Source organism: Gossypium arboreum, chromosome 3 (assembly GCF_025698485.1).
Source record: "Gossypium arboreum isolate Shixiya-1 chromosome 3, ASM2569848v2, whole genome shotgun sequence".
Lineage (NCBI taxonomy): Eukaryota > Viridiplantae > Streptophyta > Magnoliopsida > Malvales > Malvaceae > Gossypium > Gossypium arboreum.
Genome location: NC_069072.1, coordinates 122684364 through 122708945, shown reverse-complemented (window position 1 = coordinate 122708945; position 24582 = coordinate 122684364). Strand labels below are relative to the sequence as shown.

General features: G+C 32.6%; 1 protein-coding gene across 1 annotated transcript; it reads right to left on the bottom strand.

Moving 5' to 3' along the window:
• Positions 1-1393: 1393 nt before the first annotated feature.
• Positions 1394-6633, bottom strand: LOC108458121 (histone-lysine N-methyltransferase ASHR1). Its single transcript, XM_017757391.2, has 14 exons — positions 6367-6633; positions 6056-6201; positions 5834-5968; positions 5686-5740; positions 5459-5577; positions 4900-4988; positions 4741-4822; positions 3862-3966; positions 3666-3756; positions 3477-3587; positions 3211-3317; positions 2827-2896; positions 2432-2495; positions 1394-1900 (listed from the first exon to the last, which is right to left on the bottom strand). Exons 1-14 carry the CDS (start codon positions 6464-6466, stop codon positions 1735-1737), a joined length of 1440 nt encoding a protein of 479 aa, XP_017612880.1. The 5' UTR covers positions 6467-6633; the 3' UTR covers positions 1394-1734.
• Between the last annotated feature and the right edge of the window lie 17949 nt (positions 6634-24582).

Sequence of the window (24582 nt, the reverse complement as noted above, 5' to 3'; positions counted from 1 at the left end):
CACCATGGCTTCTATTTTGCTTGAATCAGTAGCCAGTTTTTTGTCTAAAATTATATTTACCCAATCAAGCTATTTGCACTGTTACAATGGCTATAGTCCTCCAAGAATTTCACATTGGAAAGCTATTTCCATTCCCCTCTATGGCCATTCTTGGTGTGAAAAAGTTATAACTGCTGCCATTGTCCTCCAAGATGTTGATTGGCTTCCCTTTAAGACTCCTAATAATCCTGAATGCGCTACGCCCCACACTCCCAGTTACTACATTTATGGAATTTTCTTTGTCACCTTCATGCACTGCTTGGTTATCTAGAACTTCAATTGTATTTTCCATTATTTCTTCTTTGCTTAACATAGCTTCTTGGTCCTACTCTTCTACAATCAAAGAATTCAAATATTTATTCTTACAAACGTGTTCAAGAGTGAATTTTCCCCCCACACTTGCAGCAAGGGTTTGGTAATTTGTTCGGTTCATTTGGGTTAAGAGTAGAGGTAGAGCTGATTGTTTGGTTTTGAGTACTATAGTTAGGTTTTTGGTATTTGTTTTGGTTAAAGGAAAAAGGGTGTTGGTAAGGGCTTAGATTCAGTTTGTAGGCGTATTTAAATTTCTTGCCTTATAGCTGGTAAAAGTACTATGGAGGCCCTTATACAAGAAGTTAGATTATATTTTGTCCCCTCTACTAAAAAAATGAGTAAATAAATCCATGTATGGTAGATCAAAAAGTAAATTGGTTATTCTGTTAAAAATGTCATCTATTTCTACTATTAAAATTAGTTGTTGTACATTGATATAAGGTACACGTGGCATGTCATGTATAACTATCCGGTTATTCCATCAGTCACACCAGTTTTTAATCGTAGAAATGGATGAAAATTTTAACTAAAAGGATTAGTTTTCTCTTTATAAAGCCTAATTTGCTCTTTTTTTAGTAAAGGGGAACAAAATGTAATTTGATTCTTACTACAATAACCTCCATAGTACTTTTACCTTAAAAAGAAAAGGTCATGAAGGTTGGCCAACCTATAGGAAGTAGTTAGGGTGGATGATTCGTTGGTTTTAACCCTCAGTTGTAGTTCTTAGAGACCACTAATAAAGATGGATATGAAGATAGATTTGAAGTAAATGTGGGTCGAATTAAAGAATATATGGCTTTTACTCCTCAAACTTCTCTTTGTACTCTTTTATAGTTCCATAATGTACCAATTGATTAAACTCTTCTATGACATCGGAATAAGTCCTTTCATTGAATCTCTTAAAAAAGTCTACGGAAAACTTAGCCCGACTTATTTTTTAACTTTTGCATCAAGTAACCATCCAACCATATTTCAGCCTTCTTAGTAACTATTTTTGTAAGAGCTGCAATAACTTCATGATATTGCCTATAAAGAACTAAAATATTGAAAACTCAAGTTTTATCATTTTTAAAATTTAAAAAAAAAACGAAAAAAGAAGATGAAAACAGGTGTTTATCTAACTGGGTGGTTTCATATAGTGTACTGTACCAATTAGAGCACCGTTTAATCACAGTCCAATCCAATTCTAACAACATTAGCTAATACTGATATTTTTCAGTGGATACATAATCCTTTTCTCATTTAAGTTGAAAAATCTCCAATGAACCCGAGAGAAACCAAACTCTTGGCTTCCGGATATTGAAGAGCACAATTGAGTCATTCCTTGATGCAAGCCTGTAAGCTTCACATTGAAGACAATGCCAATAACATTCGCAACATAATTTATGAGTCCTCTCTTGATGAGAGCTTGAACAACGCTTCAGCACGAGCTTCCTCCAACTTCATCAACAGTTCTTTCATAAATGGTGTACTTGTCCCATGAGTGATTCGCAGTATGTCAACCGCCTTGGTGAACAACTTGATAGCATCATCTGTCTCCCCTAGCAACCTGTCATTAATAAATATCGAAGTTTTTTATTCCAAAACCAGGTAAAACTATCAAACCATTTGTAAAGGGATTCTTTGAGAGGTTATTTTAAGATCATGCCCACTCATTGACCTGTTAAAGATCTCAAAACCTACCCGCTACAACTAAAAGAATGCATATTTGCCTCTAAAGGACCTTGGAATAAACTTTGCTAGGTTCAAGAAAAGTTGCAAAAAGATACTGAAGTTCTTATTAAGTAACAATCCGATAAATCTGATGCAGTTCTGAATTTTTGGTTATATTCCTGGATGAACACAGCTATGGGAAGTCATAAAATTTGGTGCATTTCACATTCATGTTGAGCAGACGAAAGTGTGTACTTTAGCTGCTACAAGGTCTCGAGAGACAACTTCATAGAAAGTGATGGCCTCGGTTCACTTTATAAAGCTTATAGGGTGCTGGATATAACTAACATTTTCTAAGACGAACAAGTGGAAGAAAGAAGTGAACCAGAGAATGAAGTCAATAACAAGGGCAAGATATTTCTCTAACCATTCAAGCTTTCCACAACTGTAGTATTGTAATCCAAGCAAAGGATGAAATCCTGGATAAACCCCTGCAACGAAACAGAAAGGTAAATTGGGATGCCAATAATTTCTCAACTCAGGACCATTACACCACATATACTTTAAGGGTATAGTCATCTAAGAGACCGCAAACATTTCTTAAAGTCCTTTTTTTAAGGCCACGTTGAAAATGTCAGAGCTGAAGTGAGAGCTAGGCTTAGAAATGAATTTTTGGGTAATTCTTAGGGATTAGAAGCACTAGATTTTGCTAAACTCGCAATATTTAGGGAAAATAGAAACTCTAACGCATATTGCTAATTGACAACTAAATGGATCTGTCATTTGTTTCTTGTCAATGATTCAAGTTGAAAGATGACCTACTTTCATACACCGGAATCGTCAATCTGCAAATTGTCAAAGCTTCTTTCCATTCTTCCAGCTGCATTAATATCTGCAGGATTAATTGATTCAATTTGTATCAAATCACACATCAACACAATTGTTATTGCCGATAAAACCAATGTTATTTTACCAAGGGATGTTTGATAGAAGAGGAAACAAGAGGTGTTAGCTTTCAGTTTAGCTTCTGACATGATCTAGCGATTCATCAGATTGGGAAGTAACAAGACAAGAATATACACTGATGTGAAGCTGAATTAGCAATAAGAATCCTACCGCTACATCATATGAAATTGAATCATCTTTAAACTATGTTTCTTCAAGCTACATTCTGCTCAGAAATGTGAACATGACTCAAGGAAGTACCTCAAGAAGTTTTTCCCGAGTTCTCAACAAAATGATTGAAAAAGGATGGTACACTTCCTTCTGGAGCTTTTCAATATTTTTATACAAAACAATGGCTTCCTGAAGATCTGAAGTTCAGGTTAAGAATCAACTTTCATTCATTTCTATGCAAATTAAATTATTACCAGATGAGATTAGTTCACCAATGAGATTATATTCAATGATATTTAATTGAATTTCCACCAACGATGACTAGTTAGTCAACAAAGAAAAGAAGAGAAGGATACTGCCTGAGGAACTAGCCTTGTCCGACAATGCTTTGATATCACTAGCAATCTTTCTTATCTCTTCCTTGTTTCTAATGAGGCCACATTGTTGGCAAACAAATCCTTTTTCATCTGCAAATCCAAATTACAAAATGTGTAAACATTTTGTTTAGGTCATTTAACAGTCTTGAATTAAATATAACCACATACCTGATTCTCTAAGCAAGAAGCCACTGCATCCATTATCCCTGCACCGATAGCCTTCTAGAATTGCACTTTCTTGGATATCATCATACTGACCCTTAAGCAGAATACAAGCACAGGTTAATTAAAGAATGAAAAAGGATCATTCCAAAAGCAACAAGATCGCATACTGGAAGGGTAAAAAATTTGACAGAGGAAATACCAGTTTGTTACAGCGAACACATGTACAAGTGAAAAGGTACTGTTCTTTGAGTGTCTTTTGCCGAGTAATTGTACTTGCAGCAGTCTCTACATAACTGATTGATACCTAAGAAAAGAAAGAAAATGAATAGCAAGTTCAGTTGCAAATGCAGAGATATTAAAGAATTATTCTAACAAGATCTTCCGGATAATAATTAGTTAATTGAAAAATGAAAAATCTCTAGTAATGCCTCTTCGTTTTCTGTCATGAGATTGGTATTTAACTCAAAGTTGGTTCAAGCCTCAGATACAGTTTACAACACAGAGAATAATGAGATACCTAGAGAGTGTGTAAAATGGAAGTCATAAGAAATCCAATAGACCAAAGGCTACATTTTACCACAAATAGATCACAAGATTAAAAGAAGACAAAACTAGCCATTGAACATCTAGAAACCTTTCTCCTTCTTGAGCAAGTATTGCAGCACTATTTACAGTGATAGCAGTGGGAAACCTACGATTGAATACAAATACGGAAAAAAAATACTGAAGCCATAATTTTCTTTTTAAAAAATAGAAAAACCAAATTATTAAACAAAATGGTAGTATCTAAATCATGGACAAATCATGATGGTGCAAGTTCTATCTCTGCATAAGAATAATAGCTGACATGTATGCTTTAGGATCAAAACTAAATAACACAAATAATTGTAAGCTCTAGGGTGGCCTCATACAAACCCTAAGAAACTGAACCTTTCAAAAGGGTTTTCTTCTACATATTTGTCAAAAATGGACAGACCATTTCAAAAACCTATATGGCTATATCTCATGAATATGTCCTACTAAAAAGGTTCCTAAAACAAAATACAAAACCAGATACTATAAAATAAAAACTTCTCACCTCAGAATCTTTGGGTATATGTTGTACAGCACGTACCACAGCCAACCTTCCTTCAAATATCAAGACAGCATTTGGCAAGCAGCTACAGCACAGTAATTGTTTAGCAACTCATCAAGCTCACAGTGACATACCACAGCATGAATCGATAAGCTATGTTACCTGTGGTTGATAATAGAAATAACAGGATACAGTCCAGTCCCAAGCGGTCTCAGTTCACTGTCACAAATGGTATGCGCATTACATGCAAACTGCCATTTTCATAGTAATAAATAAGAACATATGTTCATCCAGCTTAGACAGAACTTGTTAAGATTCCTAACTTTGTTACAATAAAAGAGGCATGAAATTACACTGTAATAAATTCTGGGACTGCTTATTCAGGCCAATCTTACTTTTGGATTGAACATCCATCTAATTGAAACATAACTTATACAACCTTGATCCTTTTCTGCATAATGTTTTAAGCAACCCATAAGTTCCTAACAGAAGCTTGCATTCTTCCTGTTGATTTGAAATTTAAGAGATTTAATGATAAAATGGCAAAAGATCACATGGAAGAAATGCAAGACTGCTTACATAGTACCTAGATATAACCTTCATTAATTTCTTTCTTGGAGTGAGTGAGGAAGGAAAACATATTAGATTTAATATGTTTCAAGTAATTATGACTCAAATGATAAACTAAGGAATTAGAAGCTTAAAACCGTTCAATATGGACCTTGGAAAAGTTTTCAGCAATCTCCTTTATGTCATTGTTGGGAAGCTGAAGAATCAAGTTAACAAGGTTAGCCATCTGCGCATATAACAATAGCTGCTTCTCATCAATATCCGACATGTCTTTCTCCGATTTAAGGCTAAACAAAATAGCTGAGTGGTACGATAACATCTTAAGATGTAATATAGCAAAATCAACCAAATTCAACTAAAAAAAAAAACAAAGGATACGAGAAACCAAAGCCTCCACCAAATTGTAATTGTCCATAGCTGTAACAGGGATGACCTGAAAATCATAAGCAAATGTTAATAATTCCCATAAAAAAACAAAGCACATTATTCTCAAATATTAAACAAATAACAAGAACTCCCCCATTACATTCCCATTTTGCAATTTTCTCCTAAGGTAAAGTTTCACCATCATTCGGATGGTAGGCGTAACAGATTTTCTCCTTTCTTTGTCAAGCTTAGCGAGTAACTGACACTCGAGCCGATGCAACTTCCATTCCAGTTTCTGTAAATAAGCCATTTAACCAATCAATAAATTCTCAATATATTTGATAAAAAAATTCAACAAATTGAGTTGGAACATTGATAAAACCTGACATGAGCTCCCACAATACCAAACAACATGACAAGCCGAGCATTTCTTAAGATTGCTTTTGCTGAAACATCCATCGCACCTTGATTCGGTTAAGGAGTTGTTTGGCACGCAGACGTATGGCTCTTGACTTATAATCACTTCTCCTACAAATTAAAGCTTCTTTTAGAATTTCTTTATGCAATTTTAACTAAAAACGAATCATCTAAAAAAGAAAGTATCACATTACGTATGCAATTGATAGATTAATAGATCAAACTTAGCAGATTTTTGTCTTTTTTTTTTCGAAAAAACGGTGGAAAGAAGAAAACCTGGATAGAAATCCCTGGCAGCGAGGAGGGAACGGCCTTTATCGTGGAAAGTTGAAAGGGTTAAGCCTCGAGGTTGAAGAGAAGCCTGTAATTCCTCCATTAACAAGCAAAGCCAGAACTAGTAAGCTCTGGAAGGTTTTTGCTTTAGACTAATGAAAGACTAATCCTCGGCGTCCGATTTTCGTAAACAAGTTGAAAGTTAAACGTGGTGGAAAAAAAAATGAAAACGGCACTCATTGCTCTTCAAAAGTGATTTTGGATAAAAATGACATCTTTTAGCTTTTTTTGTTCTCTAATATATTTTATTTAATTTTTATGTTAAGCATATAATTATTTTTCTCTTGAAATTTATTTAAAATATATAAAATTATAAATTAAAATTTATAATTAAAATATAAATAGTATTAACTAATCTATTCTCAGGTAAAAATTTCATCATCGATGGGAGAGTTACAATTGTTTATTTTTTATTGGAGTCAAAAATAGTGGTTTCAAAACTCCATTTTCGACAAGTGAGCTCGAAATAATATTTACGTGGTTAGTATAAATTTTAATTAAATTTTGATCCTTTAATTTTATTGAATTGATAATTAATTAAGGTATAAGGATTAAATTGTAAAACCGATAAATGTTAATTATTATAAATTTTAATGGCTAAAGGATTAAGATGAGAATTAAACCAAAGTCTAAATTAACAATTTAGCCACTTAATGATATAGTGCCCGATTTGATGGAGTAATTTTTATGAAATAATGTTTAAAATCAAAATTAAATAAAATATGTTTGAAATATTAATTAAAACAAATAGGTGATAGTGGAAGGAGAGAAAAAACAATTGTTCATCTTCATCTCTTCCGAAGATTGCTTCATTGAAGAGAAGTTCTCAAGGGTTTAAAGCTTTTGGCTCTTAATTAGGTAACTCAATTTAGTCTTTTTTTGTATACTTTTATTTTTTTGAGGTTTCGAGTTCAAAATTGTTAAAGTTTCTAAATATTTTCATTGATGAGTGTTTGATAAAATTGGTGTTACTTGGTTAAATTTGATGCTTAGATATGAAAACAAACTAGTTTGTAAAATGAAAATTGTTCGTTTTGGACTTAAGAACTAAAGTGTAAATATTTCAAAATTGAAATAAAATTTCTATAATTATATATAATAGAGGATTATAGAAGGATTAAATTGAGATCAGTTTCGAAATCAAAGCTCAAATTCGAAAGTTATAGTAATTTTAGTGTTAGGGGCTAAATTGAATAAAATGAAAAACTTGAAAGAATATTCGATAAATGAAATTGAATTGATACATAACTATAGTATGTTGTTCATTGATGTTTGGAATTGATAATTTAATTTAATTATGATATAGATTGAGATTTAAACCAATTGGAAGATAACCGCGAAAAGGAGAAAATTGTGAACTAGTCCCTAACATCTTATCAATTGTTGTTTTTTCCAGGTAAGTTCATATGGTGTAATTATGTTTTGATCCTTATGTATATTATATAGTGAATATATATAAGTTCTAGTGAACTTTGAATTGTTTGCAATTTAGTACTAAAGGGTGAAATTGGGATTAAATTGAAAAGTAATAAACATGAACTTACATGATGGAAATTACCCTGACAAAACTTTGTAAATGTATCGTACACATGGTTACAGGTTGATTTTCGATGATTCCAAGATCCAGCATTTGTTGCAGACTTAAACATACATGTGACATAGGTTTAGGTCGGACGAGTAACCTAATGTCGTTTTATAGGTTTAGCTTAGACGGGTAACCTTACATGCATATACAACCCTGTCCAGACTATTTGATGTTTCCATAAAAGGTTTAGCCCATATAGGTAACCTAACATAAACAGATATGTTTAGCTTAGATGAGCATTAGATGTGATTAGTACTTGTGTATTTGAGTTCTTTTACGATGTTTCATCGAGTAACTTACAAGATACCAAATATGGAAATTGAACATGTAAAGTGCTTAATGATCAAAGGTAGCAAAGTGGAGGATTTAATGACAAGTTGAGTATATACATATGATTGAGTTAAGGTTAAATTGGATTTAGAAGATATGAAATGTTATGCTTGTACTTGATGTGTTATATGATTGAATGTGAATCAAGCTCACCTTATTGTGATTATGTTTTGATATGTTAGGTAAATTTGATTATACACATTAGTTTAACATATGTATTTGTTATATGAGGTAAGTTAATTGTTTATATACATATGAGCTTACTAAGCATTTTGTAATGCTCACCTTATTGCTTTTATTTTCCTGTAGATTTTGACTTGTAGAACATGTCGGTCAGATCCTCAAGGAGCTCACACTATCCATCTCCTGATTTGATATATTTTTTATCATTTAAACTCGGTTATATGTGGCATGTACTTAGGGTTGTAATGTTACCTTGTAATGCCAAGTTTGATTTAGAACTTTACTTGTTATTGAACTTATAATGTGAATGGCAAATGGTATATGTGCACAAATTGAGTAATGTGTTATAATATAAGTGTTTGATATCTATAGTTGCATAATTGATCATGAATTGAATTGAATAGATGAATGGTTAAGTGCATTAAATGGTATAAATAGGTGTGATGTGAATTGGTAACAATTGTGGCATATTGTTTAGATGCTTAGAAGGATGATTATATGTTATGTTTTGATTGTTTTGAATGGTTGATAACTTGGAAGTTTAGTTGTGTTTAGATGAGATATTTGGTAGATTATAGTGTCAAATTATAACATATTAGTTTAGTTGATGTTGGAATAGCATAAATGAATGTTTGTGTATGTTTTGGGATTTTTTTGTACAGGTTTTAAGTGTGCCTAAGGCACCATTTAAGGTAAGGTTTGGTTTAGGCATAGAAAGGGGCCAAAATGAGGGAGTTTTGGCATTTTTGGCAACAAGATATCGATACCCTAAGTAAAGGTATTGGTACTTTGCATTTTTCAGTTGATTTTCAAACATCGAATGCCAATACAATATCAATACTAGACTAAAGTATCGATACTTGATACCATAGTATCGATACTATTGAACTTATGTTTTAAATTTTTGCAAAACAGAATGCCAAAACGGTATTAAAACCAAATTAAGGTATCGGTACCTAATGATAAGTATCGGTACTTCAAGACTAGTATAGGTACCTTTTAATTTAACTTGATTTTTAATGAAACATCAAACCTAAAAATGGTATCGATACTTGGCCTTGGTATCGTTACCTATACTCAGATTTTGAAAGTTTGCAGTTTGATCCTTTTTTATGCTCGGGATAACTTAAGAGCTTTCGTAAGTTTGATTGATACCTAATTTTGATTGTATATCATGTTATGTAAGAAATTATGTCATGAATCAGTGATTGATTGGATTAATTGCTATGAATTGTATGTGGTCAGCTTCGATAATGGTGGTAGCATTTCGTAGTTTCGGTCCAGCGACCGGGCCAGACAATGGGTGTTACTGTTGGATCGATGCCATGAATACAATATATTTGTTTGTAAACTTGTAATTTTTTCGAACAAATTGGTTAACAAAACAATTTCATTAATTATATTAATATACTTTGTATAATTGTAATACCCCTACCCGTATTCATTGCCGGAATAGGGTATGAGGCATTAGGAGTTCTTAATTAAATTTTTTATATTCAATATAGCCCTTTATAAATATCTAACCTTCCCGCAATATTAAATCGAGACCAATCCACATCAACCAAATCAATTCAACATATTTTCAAGATAAATTCATGCATATTTATAAGATAACGTCATCACTTATCTAAAACCAGGTTTGTTAACCATACTAATGGCTAACTTTATTTGTAATACCCCTACCCGTATTCATTGCTTAGGAATAGGTACGAGGCATTAGGAGTTTACTTAATTAAATTTTTTATATTCAATATAACCCTTTATAAATATCTAACCTTCCCTGCAATATTAAATCGAGACCAATCCACATCAACCAAACCAATTCAACATATTTTCATGATAGATTCATGCATTTATATAAGATAACGTCATCACCTATCTATAACCAGGTTTGTTAACCATACTAATGGCTAACTTTACATTCATTTCACGTTAACATTGACTTTGTTAGCTTATACATGCCATTGATTTCCAAAATAAAGTTTCTTTATATACCAAAATCCTGAGGTTGACAGTGTGATGTGTCTCCGACCAGATCCGACCTCCGAGCTCTTAACATTACAAAACAGGGAAAAAGGAAACGGGGTAAGCACTTTGTGCTTAGTAAGCTCATGTAACAAGAATTATGCTTACCTAATATTTTCAATACAATACCATAAACATCCATATATCCATTCAATGCATTATTACCCTAATATGCACAAACTCAACATTCAAGTTAGTACAATAATTTCCATGTACCAATAATATATACCATGATTGATGAGCTCATCAATATCATAATTTTCATTTCCTTGTTATTTTTTTATACTTTTCCCGTTAAATTTATCGGAATTTCGATGGATTTTCAGAGGTACACATTTATTGTACAATTCCAGGTCTGTCAATTCATATTCATGTGCGCACATTTCCATTTCAGAGAGCACACTCCCATGAACCTTAACCTTGCAATGGATTACGGTCGAGCTAAATCCTCGCAATATAAACTCATAGAGTATTGTCGGGATTACCAGTCCAAGCTAAATCCTCGCAATGACAATTACTCTAATGAGCTTGGATCCAATTACCAGTCAAAGCTAAATTCAGACCCTAATTCGGATTACCCGTCCGGCTAAATCCATTTTACACATATTCTTGGAGGGCTATATCGGGATAGGATCACCCGTCCAGGCTAGATCCTTTTACCGTCAATTCCTTTTCGAGATCCATCGAATTTTCCTTTCATTCAACCGGGATTTCTTCCCATTTTATCAAATATATCAATGTTTCATTAATTTTCATACAATGAACATTCAAATCATATTCACATCAATAACATACAATCTCAAGCATTTAAGAATATAATTCAAGTTACACGAACTTACCTTGATACTTGTTTGTAAACAATAAAAATCTACTAATCCCGAACTTTTTCCTTTCCTCGATCTGGCTTCGTATTTGAATCTTCCGGATCTAAATAAATAAATTTAATTATCAATTCAATACATTTCATGTTCATATGCATCATTCTCTATAATTCAACTATTATTTATAGTTCATTCAAAGCTGTCTACTTGAGTCATAGTCACTATATTATTTATAACTTGAGCTACGGAACTCCAAATTAAGATCCGTTAATTTTTCCTGAAACTATACTCATATATATTTTTACCATAAAATTTTCAGAATTTTTTGTTTAGCCAATAAGTACAGTTTATTCTTTAAAGTCACCCCTGTTCTGCTGTCGACAGTTCTGACCCTTCTTCACTAAAAATTAATTATCTCTTCATTCAGAATTCTAATGATGTTATCATTTGTTTCTATTAAAAATAGACTCATTAAGTATTCTATACATATAAATTTAAGCCCATAATTGTTTTTCTTAAATTTTTTATGATTTTTCAAAGTCAGAACAGGGGAACCCGAATTCATTCTGACCTTGTCTCAAAAAATTCATTATATCTCAAAATTTACAAATCCATTGCTTGTAATATTTCTTCTATGAGAAACTAGACTCAATAATCTTTAATTCCATATTTTGTTCATCTTCTAATTCGATTCCTACAATTTTTGATGATTTTTCAAAGTTAGTCTACTGCTGCTGTCCAAACTGTTTTAGTGCAAGCTATTTATTACCATTTTCCCCCTAAACTTTTAATAAATGATAATTTCGTCCCTACTCAATTAGCCTCTCAATTGAGCTGATTTTTCTCAATTAACATTTTATTCTATCACCTTAAACTAGTTTACAACCTTTAGGAATCAGAATTTCAGCAATAGACTTTAATTCCAAGCATTTTCACAATTAGGTCCTAAAAATCAATTTCTATTGAAATTACCTAATAAAATCATCTCATAAACAAATTAAAGCTTTAATTTCATTCTATTTCATCATAAAATTACAGCACTCAACCATGGTGACTTTCAATTTCATCCATGAAATCAAAAACTAATGAATTTAATAGTAGGACCTAGTTGTAAAAGTCTTAGAAACACAAAAATTACAAGAAAAAGGCAAGGGTTACCTCACTTGGCGCAAAACTTATGAAATAACAGCTTATAGAACCCTCCTATGGCATTTTTAGCTGCTGGAATTGAAGAGAAATGAAGAGAAATCTAGATATTTCCTATTTAATCCTAGTTTTATTTAGTTAATTTTGCAATATTCCAATTTTACCCTTAATTTATCAATTTTTCTGCTGATTTCATACCCTTACCGTCCAGCCCAAATAAATTTTGGGTCTAATTTCCTTTTAAATCCTTTCTCATTAGACTTTTAAGCTATTTAATCATTCTAGCAACTTTTACACCTATTACAATTTAGTTCTTTTCATTTAATTGACTACCCAAACATTAAAATTTCCTAACGAAATTTTAATACCACATTAATAACATTTCATAAATATTTATAAAATTATTTTCGACTCGGTTTTACGAGATAGAGGTCCCGATACCTTATTTTACCCAATTTCTTCAATAATTTCTTTTTCTAACTAATCACTAAATCGATAAAATTTTCCTATCAATATTTTCATACGATTTTCCTATCATATCAATTTTTAAGCAAAAATATTGAAATAAATTTCTCTTTAAATCGGATCTATGGTTACGAAACCATTGTTCCGATAACTTTGAATTTAGGTCATTACAATAATTGTCCTCATATAGTTTTTACACACAAAGTAAAATAGAAGCAAATGTTGCTAATAAGTTGTTTAATGTTTAAACTAATACTAAACGGTATTAAGTAGTCAGATTGTAATACGGAAAGAAAACTTGTATTAGTAGACGAAGCTAAACATGTACTTAGTTTAAGAAAAAAATGAGCAAACAGATTGAAAGACTAATATGTCATCTGTCAAGTCCAATTGGGGAGATGATTTGTCTTAGGCATCGAAATCGATAACTCCCAGAAGATAGAGACATAGATGTGACTGACTAGACTGACAGTCCATCGGACTTGACAGAAGAAAAATAGATTTTGAATCCGTTTATGGATTTATTCATTTGTGGCGTTCATAATGTGACATACCTAAACTTTGAGTATATGACAAACTATGTATGCGTGACTCGTACACTTTGATGTAAGTAAAAGCCTAAGTTCGAATAAATAAGGAATCAAAAGTTGGTGCATTGGGTGTACGACTTCTGCAGTATTGTGACAACCCTAATTTGGCCCTAGTCGGAAAGTGGTTTCGGGATCACAAAACCGAGTCACAAAAATAATTAGATGTTATATTCTATGTTTATTTCATGTGAAAGTGCATGTGTGAAAATTTCATACTTTGATTTTGCCATTTGTGAGTGAAATTATGAAATAGGACTCATGTGAAAATTTTTGAAAATGCTATAGGCTAATTTGTAGTGGCCAAATAACTTATAGTATGAAATAGGTGGATTTGCATGTCAAATTTCCCACCTTAAAACATAGTGGCCAGCCATGATAGGCATGATAAGCATTTGTGCAATTTTTTTTATTGAAATTATGGCATAAGTATGGCACAAATAATATATGTTATTTTGTGTCATAAAATGTTAGTAATAAAATAACAAAAGGAAGTAAAAGACAAGGTTTTTTGTTCATCCTTGTTCTTCATAGCCGAAAATAGGAGAGCAAGAGGGGAAAAAGCTCTTGAAAAATTCGGTCACTAGGGGAAGAAAAATCCAAGGTAAGTTCATGGTAGTTTACTTCTATCTTGATTTTCATGAGTTCTTCTTGATTCTACCTTAACTCATGAAGCATATTTTTTATTTTTAGTTGTGTTGTGAGCATTCGGTCATGAATGGAAATGAAGGAAATGGTTGTTGTTTCATGTTCTTTTGATGAATAATGGAAGATAGGTGAAGTTGAGCCAAACAAATGAGCATGCATGTGCCTTAGATGCTAAGGGGGAAAATCAGCTAACATGTTGTGTGTATTATGGCCGAATGTGAACTTGGATAACATTGAGTAATGTTTGTGCTTTAAAATGATGAAATGGAGTGAAATCATAGGTATGTGATGATTGATTTGTGATATGCATGTTTGAATAACATGCATGCAAGTTATGTGTGAAAGAGTGAATTGGTAATAAATCTGCTTGGGACAGCAGCAGTAACATGATTTTGGAAAATCACCATAAATTGTGGGAGATGAATTAGAAGCTGAATAAATTATGTAATTAAATATTAATGAGTCTAGTTTCAAATTAAATAAACGAGAACATATTTTGAATTCTGTACAATGAGAAAATTGATTCATAGTGAGGAGTGGTCAGATTAGTCAAACAGTGAAACAGGGGAAACTTTAAAAAAAACTGGTATTGATTGGCCAAACCAAAAATTCTGAAAATTTTATGGATAAAAGATATATGAGTCTATTTTCAGGGAAAATTAACGGTACTTGATTTGGAGTTTCGTAGCTCCAGTTATAAATGATTTAGTGACTATTGCTCAGGAAGACAGCTTGCAGTGAAATTATGATTATGTGGTAAACATTAACAAAAATTTGTTAATGAGTTGCTTATTGATTTCTTATAAGCTTACTATGATCAGTAGGTGTGAAATTCGCATATATATATATTATATTTTGAAAGTGATGCTGGAATAGTCGAATAATGACTAGTTTAAAATCTTTGAATTTAAGCTCAAGAGCATAGAGGGGCAAATTTGGATAAGGGAAAAGAGAAAGTAATCGAATAGCCGTTGTAATCGTTCGGCAACGTTCAAGGTAAGTTCTTAAGTGTTTAAGCTTGATTCCTTCTTATGTGCCTAAGAGCTAAATTAATATGGCGAGAGAATGTAAATTTTATTTAGTTAATGTGCGAATATGTAATGATTTAAGGCTATGTCGATTATGGCTATTATGCTTAAGTTGAATTGGATTTGGAAATTTGATGCACTAAATGAGTGTTACAATGAATAAACTATGTCGTATATGTGCTGGTAGAGATATCACGATTTGTGATTATTAAATATCTAAAGGAAACCATGATGTGTATAAAATTATTTTTATTAGTCCTTTGTGGTAGCCGAATGTGGCTTGGTACTAAAGTGATTAAATGTGAACTTCGATGAGGTAACTGTTAGTGATCGATGATATAAGTTATGCATTATAATATATATTCGGGTTTCAAACCTAGCAGGCGTAATGTCGGTGAAATGACATCGGACTTAAAGGTCTAGCAGGCTTATGGCCGGCGATGAAATCAGGTTATTACCTAGCAGGCAAATTGCCGGTAAACTATTAAAAGTGTGGTGCTATAAGACTATGGGCTAATACGATATGTGGATTCGTTCCGTAAAGTAAACTATTCAGGTACGAACAACCTAATTAAGTACATGTGAATTAAATGAATTTGATGATTGATGTGAATCGAACATATAAGAAATGGTTTCATGTTTATGTTTAACTATGAGACCTTGTGTTAAATCGACAATCGATTTCGTTCAATACATTAAGTTGGTCAGGTATGCGATATGTACTTATGCATGTTAAATCGATTGGAATTGAATCATAAATGTGAATTGAGAAGCATAGGTGAAAATGCCTATGTCATATATATGAGTAAGGATAAAATCATCGTAAATTATCGATAAGGATGGGCTATGTGCAAAACCATCTTATAATTGCTAATTTGAATGGTTGTGTGCAAATCAGTAAGCAAGATGTATTGTATTGAGATGATGCTTCAGTGAAAATATACGTATGTTCTTTGTGTTGAATGAATATTAAATTAAAGTTATGAGCCGTATGTGACTAGCATATCTAGTCGAATTTGATACTATTAAATGATGTACTAAGATATGTGTTCCAATGTGGAAATTAAACCCTATGTGGTTGAAAGGATGAAAATCTTTGTTCATAGATATGTGTTTCAGTTATACATGATTGAAGTATAAGTTATGAAAGTGGGAAAGAACAGGTGAATTGTCTATCGAAATGTGAAATTCGGGCTTCGGGCCTAGCAGGCTATAATGCCGGTGAAATGAAATGTTATGTGAATTCGGTGTTCCTTGTAAGATAGGGATTTAGCTGAATGTTTAAGATGAAATGATAGTGTATTATATCATGCTTACATGGCCTAATGGTAAGTATAACATGTTGGTAAATATGCAATGTGCTTTTATAATCGATTGATAAGTTTGAAATGAATGTGAGTAAAATGTTATGCATAAGCTATCAAATGCTAAGTGTGAAAATGAGATGAAAGAAAAGTGTTGAAATGTGTTAATATATGATTAAATATGCATGATATTTGTATTCGCTTAAAGACCGCAGGTTATATCTTGGAATTATATCCGGTTAAATCTCGCAGCTTCATCTTGGTAATATATCCGGTTAAATCCCGCAGCTTCGTCTTTGGTAATATATCCGGTTAATTCTTGCAGCTTCGTCTTTGGTATTATATCCGGTTAAATCATGAGCCTAGTCTGGTATTATATTCGCCTTTGAGCCTAGCAAGCTATTATGCCGGTGAGACACTATTCGGCCTTTGGGCCTAGCAGCTATAATGCGGTGAGATACTATTCGGGCTTTCGAGCCTAGCAGGCTATAATGCCAATGAAATGATAATCGAGCCTCGATCCTAGCAGGCGAAATGTCAGTGATTTGAGAAAAGTCTAAGACTAAGGTACCTCGTGTTAAATTGACAAATGAATACATTCAATATGTTAAGTGGGCCAGGTACACATTATGTAGTCATATGCGAGTTTGATTTGAAGTGAATCATTAGTGTGTAATGTGATACATACGTGAATAAATGTTATAACTATATCTATGATCATGATACATCGGGTCAGGGTGTGAAAGTATGTGAAAGTATTTGAGTTAATTATGTTATATGAATTCAGATTAAGTATGATAAGAATGCTGAACGTGCATTATGTGTTTGTGTGTATTCGGCCAGATGGCAATATACCTAGAATATGGCCTCTTGAGAAATTGAATAATCGAAGTATAATTGCGTTTATTTGTTTGCATTGCTTAAAACTTACTAAGCTTATGAAAGCTTACTCTGTTGTTACATTCCTCTGTTTTATAGATTGTTGGCTTCAGTTATTTGCTCGGGTTGGAGTTCACCGGAGATATTATCACACTGTCGAGCTCACGCTATTGGTGTAAGTAAATCCTAGTATTTCGAGTCTATGACATGTATAGGGTTTTAATGTTGAGTATGTGATACTATAAGTTAGCCAAAGGTGGTGGCTTGTATTGATAAAGTGTTTTGGCCATGTGAATTGGCCTATGTTGGCTAGTGATGTTTTGGGCCTCGTAAGCCCATATATGGGACAGATTGCATGTGAAAAGAAAAGATTTAAATTGATTAAAATTTTTTTGGCACGGTTTTTGTGTGATTGACTAAGTTTAAGTCGGGTAACACTTCGAACCCTGTTCCGGCGAGGGATACGGGCGAGGGGTGTTACAAGTATGTAGCGTCATTGACAACAGTGGAATTCATAGCCCGAGAAATGGGTAAATGATATCCTCTCATTGACATTATATAATTGATGGAAAGTAACTGTGGCCACGGGTCGTTCATTTTTATGATGGATGACTTGATCACTATTTGATAGTGGTTGACTTTTCATGAAGGAAGATATAATGGTTACCATGAGATAAAATAAAATCATATTAGGAGAATGGATATTATCCCAAAGAGATTAAGGATATCTTGTGAGGGTAACACACTTATGACAATGCTATTGAAGAAGCACTGATCAAGTTTCTTTTGTAATGGTATTCCATTGGGAGAGCTCAATAACGGTACTATAGTGGAATGACTTCGTAACTAAATGAGTTTATAATTAATAGGTGAAAAGCGGAAACCTAATTATAAATCATTTAAGCCTTAATTGCATATGTCCAATCGACCCCTCCGCTAGCTCATTGAAACCAGAAATGAATTGCATGTTGAATTAAATGAGTAGAAATGAATAGAAATGGTGAAAATGAAGAAATAAGAAACATTTTGAAATGATTATGGTTTTCTCCAAAATGAAAATGAATATGGAGAAATGGAATCATTTGTAAATGAATATGGTTTTCTCCAAAATAATAATGAAAATGAAAATAATTTCAAAATAAATTTATATATTTTGAATTAAATGAAGTTCAAAAATTGAAATAAATCCTTTGGTCATATTGAATCGTTGAATGTAGAAATATTAAATATATTTTCTTATAGATTCTTTTATGGTAAATTCATCATGATTTTAACGGAATTAGAATTGGATTGAGAAGATTATTTAATTGGACATATATTGAAGCTTATTTTGGGAAATAGAAAAAACAAATATCGAGTTGGATCGAATTATAAAATATTGGGTTAAAAGTCCAAGAAGTACTTGTAATTGGACTCAATATGGAAGATGCTCAAAAGCCCCTCATGTTAAAGAGGTGAACGACAAACCCTAGTAATATTAACTAGGGTTGTCGCCACCAATACTTTTAGTTAAACTAGGAGTTCGTTTTTCTAGTTGAAATAAACTTCTATAATTCAATAAGGGTTCGAGATTCTCTCCCTATAAATAGATGACACCGGTAGGGCTATTTTCACAACTTTAAGATATCATTATTCTATCTGAAAATAGAAAGACTTTTATTCTCTAAGAAATAAATATACTTTTTGGAATAATAATTTTGTCGGTTTCTATTTGAGAAGAGATATTCATTTTCACATTAAAGAAAAGAAAACGATTTCTAGTTCTGTGTTTGATTCAATTTGTTTAAGCTTACACTCGAACCATTTCGTGGTACGAGAATAGCGGGAAAGATAATTTGGTTGAAATTCAAGAACGACAAGGATCTATCTATCCAAAAACACAGGTGCGAATTTAGTCTAGGGTTTATTGTTATAAAGTCACAAACTGGGTAAGTTTTCAAAATTTTTATTTTTTGCTATGCAAGAAAACCGTTTTTGAACCAGTTTTTATCCAACAAAATCTATCATAAAGTCTGAGTTTATCACTTTGGAATTGGATGGTAATATTCCATTAGGCATGAAGCCAACAACTTCTGTGTCTATACATTGTGATTGCCAATTGACAATAGCCATTATAAAGAATAAAACTTTCAATGGAAAAAATAAACGTATTTGTCTAAGGCATGATGTGATCAAGCAGCTACAAAACATAAAGTTATATCAATTGATTACGTGAAGTTAGAGATAAATTTTCTTGATCTTCTAACTAAGCCTTTGAGAAGAAACTAGTAAATGAAACATCGAGGGCAAGATGATTACTATCAAATAGGGATATCAACAATGATTAGAACCCAATCTATGTGATTAAAAATCCCATGAATTAGGTTCATATGAGTAATAATGAAGTTATTAGTTGATTTGTTAAGCATTATAAATTATGCCTATCCTATGGTGTAAATAATGTTAAAATTGAAACGAAGGTGACGATGAGTAAAAACTCTTAAGCAAATCCATATCCTTTATAGGTGGTGTATTAATCAACAAGTAAACTTGATGAATTGACCTATATGAATGCGAAGTTGAGCCTCTTTTATGAGATGTATGACAAAGCCTCTAGAGCACTCATGGAAAATCAAGCACGCGCACAGCCTATTAATGCATAACCACGTTGAATAACAAATCATAGGTATAATGTATTGAATGAGAATGCTAATTTACATGATAAATAATTGGTTCATAGAAATTTATGTTTCACCAATTGTTTAGTAAATTATGTCTCCTTTATCTAAGTTTTGGTTCATAGTTTAAAGGACACCAAAAATAGTACATTATATTAAAGTACTTAGCTAAAATCTTTTCCATTATTATTTGGAGTGTAGTGTATTTCAAAGAATCCTATGTTCCCTAAAGATGCCCTTTGAGTTTTATTTACATAGCATTACTTAATATTGGGCTTATAAGAGCCAGGATTAGAGAATAGGTACACACGCGCGGGAATTGAGCCGAAAGCTCAATCCAATGTTAAATTGGTTGATTTCCCCTACGCACAATACAAGACCTAATCTGTTTTCTTTTCTTTTCTTTTTTTGCTTATTTTATTTTATTTTATTTTAAATTATTTTGATTAAATAGGCTTATCTAAAATCTCATGATTTTCACACCAACTAACATCCAAATTTCCTAAGCTACATATTTTCTTTTCTAAATTTAGACATGCATGGCCAATCTTCATAATCATTAATCAATGTGCATTTCTCTCATCTACCGAAATTCTTCCGTTTATCCCTTCATCTTCTATTTAACTAAGTATTTTTTATACATTCTTCTCATATCTTGTTTCCTTTTAGAAATAAAAGTGCTTGTTGAATCCTGGGGGATATACAATCCACAAAATATCTTTAAGGACAATGCTAGCCACACCTCAAGCATTGTAATTTCCTTTTGCTTTCAACCCCCTATTTTCAACAGTATACCTTTTTTTTACTTTAAAGATCCAATAACCTTAAATTTTTTCTTACCTTATATATAGCTTACAAATCAATGGCTGGTCTTGTTGATATAGGTTTGAATGTCGGTAATGAGAAACCAACAACGTGTTTGAATGCAATATTAAATGAAGGTTTTTAATGGTTTATCAAACATGTTGTTAGTCTACTATTGTTGCACTGATGAATTTCATTTTTCACTTATATGAAGTTAAATAAAATTTTTGTTTGTCCTCATTTAGTATCATCAAAATGCTGCTTATCACATATTGTATTCTTTCCAACATTTGCATATGTAGATGTTGACATACAGGTCTATACATGAAAGAAGAAAACATAACTTGAAAAAGAATAACTAAAATATGAGACAGAACTAACACAAACACAACAAGAATTATCCACGTATAAAAAATTATATAAAACACTTTTGGCCCATTTGGTGTAAGTAATGTTGATATGATATATTAGTTATTATTGATATATCATGTAATTTTGAGATAATAATTAATTTGGTAAGTTCGATGTTTTATATGCTCACGTGACTTTTTGTTTGAATATAAAGGATAAAAGAAAACACTTGGAGGTGGTATTTAAATATCATTTATGATATCCATTTTTATTATTTTATTTTGTTTCCAATAAAACCATCATCTAACACTAAAAATTACATTTTTTTTGCTTGATTACTAAAAACATCCTCATCTTCTTCATTTTCTTTATTCTCTTTTACTGCCATTGTTGTGGAATAAAGGTAAAAAGATTGCTCAAAATTTCATCGTTTGTGAAATAAAATAAACTATATTTATGAATACTCATGGTCTTTTAAAAATTTTACCATCATTAACTAATTATTGATTATAAGATCTTCATTTCTCAATTAGTGACATATTTTGTATGGCCTACTCTTCATTTAGTTGAAAATATATTATTAATCATTCCACATCAATACTCTCATTTAAAGAAAACTTTTGAATTATATATATTCTAAATCTATGTTATTTTTAAGATATTTTGTTGGTTTTTAAAATCAAAATGCAAATGAAAGAAAGTGTCAAGTTAGCCAAAGGTTGATAAACTCACAAATTTCTTAAAACAATATTTGATAATTAAAATGGTTTAATAATGAAGAAATATTATCGACAAACATTTTAATATATTATGTTAATAAAAAATGAAAAATGTGAAATATAAAATATTGATAAAAATTATTTTTTTTTGAATAAAATCGACTAGTCGTTTATTGAAAAAATAACTATAGCACAGAGGTTTGGTGAAGCCTAAAAATAGGCCTATTGGGTGTATCTCCAGCCGATCCATTAAAGAAAAATAAAGAAAGCAAAAAGCTCTAGTGGGAGACAGAATACTTAAAGCTACAAAAACAGGAAACCTAGGGAAATAATTACTAGTCGAATCAAAGTGCAGCTGGACACCATTTTCTAACGTCTTTTCATTTCCAATTGTCCCATCTGCTTCAGTTGATAGCCGATTCATTTCTTCCATGGTATACTATTCGTTCCCTTTCTTCTTTCACAAGGCAATTTTCAATTTGGGAGCCTACTCCATCTTCCCTCCGGACCCAAATGAATGTGGTGTAGTGCCTCTCCTTCCAGGTGCGTTTCCTTTCCCTTCTTACACCATCTTCTGTAACTCTCCTTCCAAGTGCATTTCCTTTCCCTTCTTAGACTATCTTCTATAATATTGTGAGCCAAAACATTCTCGGTTCTATTGATAAATTGAAACCTGATTTCTTGAAAATGCTCCGACTTTTTTTTAATATCATTGATGATTGCTCTTATCACTGACTTATCTTGCGTCGCTGTTTGACACTTCTTTATGACTGTGCGTGAATCCCTCTTTATCGCAACTAAGTGTATTCCCATAGAAAGCCCAAGTTTGACCGCATGAAGTCCGACATAGGTTTCTGCTGCAAAAGATGTTGGAACATTTGAGTTCAAGACAGTCTTCGTAGCGAGGGGAACTCATATCCGATCCCAGACCACCAGTCCCGCCATCGATTTGGAATCCCTATGGTTAAAAGCAGCATCAAAATGAATCGACACCCCAGAACTTGTATCGCTCTGCCTGGTACTCCTATCCTTATTCAAGGTATTCCTTCTTTCTGTCAGACCATCAAGCTTTACCAAATACCTTTGAACTTTTAATGATAGTTCCCTGCCTGACTCTAATTTCCTTTCATGCATGAGTTTGTTTCTCGACCCCCACAGGAACCATATTCCATAACAAAACAATCGACATTGTTGGTGAGTGCTCCTCTGGAAAATCCAGGTAAGCCAATCCCAGAAACTTTGAAACATAAAATTATTTACCCAAGAAAGGTCTAACATTTGCCAAACCTCTACTGCTACAGGACAATACCGAAAGACATGAGATATATCCTCTACCGCAGATCCACAACGAGGACAAACAGTAGTGTCGACTACTTGTTTAGATCTCAGATTAACTAAAGTAGGTAGATAGTTCCATGATGCTCTCCAGACTGTAATCATAATCTTTAAGGGTAGTTGTAAATTCCATAGTTGTTTGTAGAAGTTTTTAAAATCGGCCTGCAATAATAAGTTGTTAGAATCCGACCTATTGCTTTGTAATAGTTTGTAGGCACTCCTGACTGAAAGCTCACCAGAAAGCTCACCCTTCCACACCTGAAAATCGACTTCTGGGATTTCCACCAGAGGGATTTGCAAAGTCTTTTGAGCAATATCTATTGGGAAGGTACATTGCACTAGATCTGTCTTCCACAAATTATTTGTGTTATCAATTAAATCAGAGACTAACTGAACTTCATTATCACTTCCGTGACTCCCAACAATCGTATCTAATCCTAGTATCCACTGGTCTTTCCACACTGAAATTCCAGTTCCCCGTTTGACTCTCCAACTCAACCCGCTTCGTAACAAACCTTTTGTAGCCCAGACACTCTTCCAGGTAAGTGAAGGTGAGGTACCTAATTGTGCATTAAAAAAAATCTGAATGTGGATAATACTTGGCTTTAAGAACTTTTGCCAATAAGGAATTCAAATAACAAATGAGATGCCAACCTTGCTTAGCTAACATAGCAATAATAAACTGGCTAATATTTCGAAACCTGAAACCTCCATTTTCTTTCAAAATACAAAGGTTCCTCCACGCACACCAGTGTATAACCCAGTCTTCCATGTCCGTTTTGCCACCAAAACTTGGCAATAATATTCCCAATCTCAACACATAACGTCTTAGGTAAAAGAAAACAGGCCATTGTGTAAGTTAGGATGGCTTGTAGAGTAGACTTAGTAAATACTTCATTCCCTCCTTGTGATAGACGTCTCGTACTCCAGTTATCAATTCGCTGTTTAATTCGGTCTTTTAAAATCTGAAATGATTCTTTTTTCTTCCTGCCTACCATGTTAGGCAACCCTAAGTAACGCTCCGGGTCATTCGAACTTTGCACACCCAATATATTGCCCACCACTCTTCTTTCAATTTTAGATGTATTCTTACTAAAAAAGACAATTGATTTGTCAAAATTAACGCACTACCCTGAACACATTCTGTACTTTCTGAGAATTTCTTTTAAAACGCTTGCTCCTCAACTTGTCACTTCACTAAATAAAATGCAGTCATCTACAAATAGTAAATGTGATACCTGTGGACCACTCCTACTGGCTTTTACTCTTCTCAACAGCCTTTCGCGTAATTC

What these genes read in the sequence shown, in the direction of transcription:
- LOC108458121 (XM_017757391.2), bottom strand. Translation starts at nt 6,466, where the DNA reads ATGGAGGAATTACAGGCTTCTCTTCAACCTCGAGGCTTAACCCTTTCA. An exon ending in GTGTTCGCTGTAACAAACTG is followed by an intron (nt 3,757 to 3,861) that starts GTATTTCCTCTG and finishes ATTCTGCTTAAG; the next exon opens with GGTCAGTATGATGATATCCA. An exon ending in GACGATTCCGGTGTATGAAA is followed by an intron (nt 2,496 to 2,826) that starts GTAGGTCATCTT and finishes GTTTCGTTGCAG; the next exon opens with GGGTTTATCCAGGATTTCAT.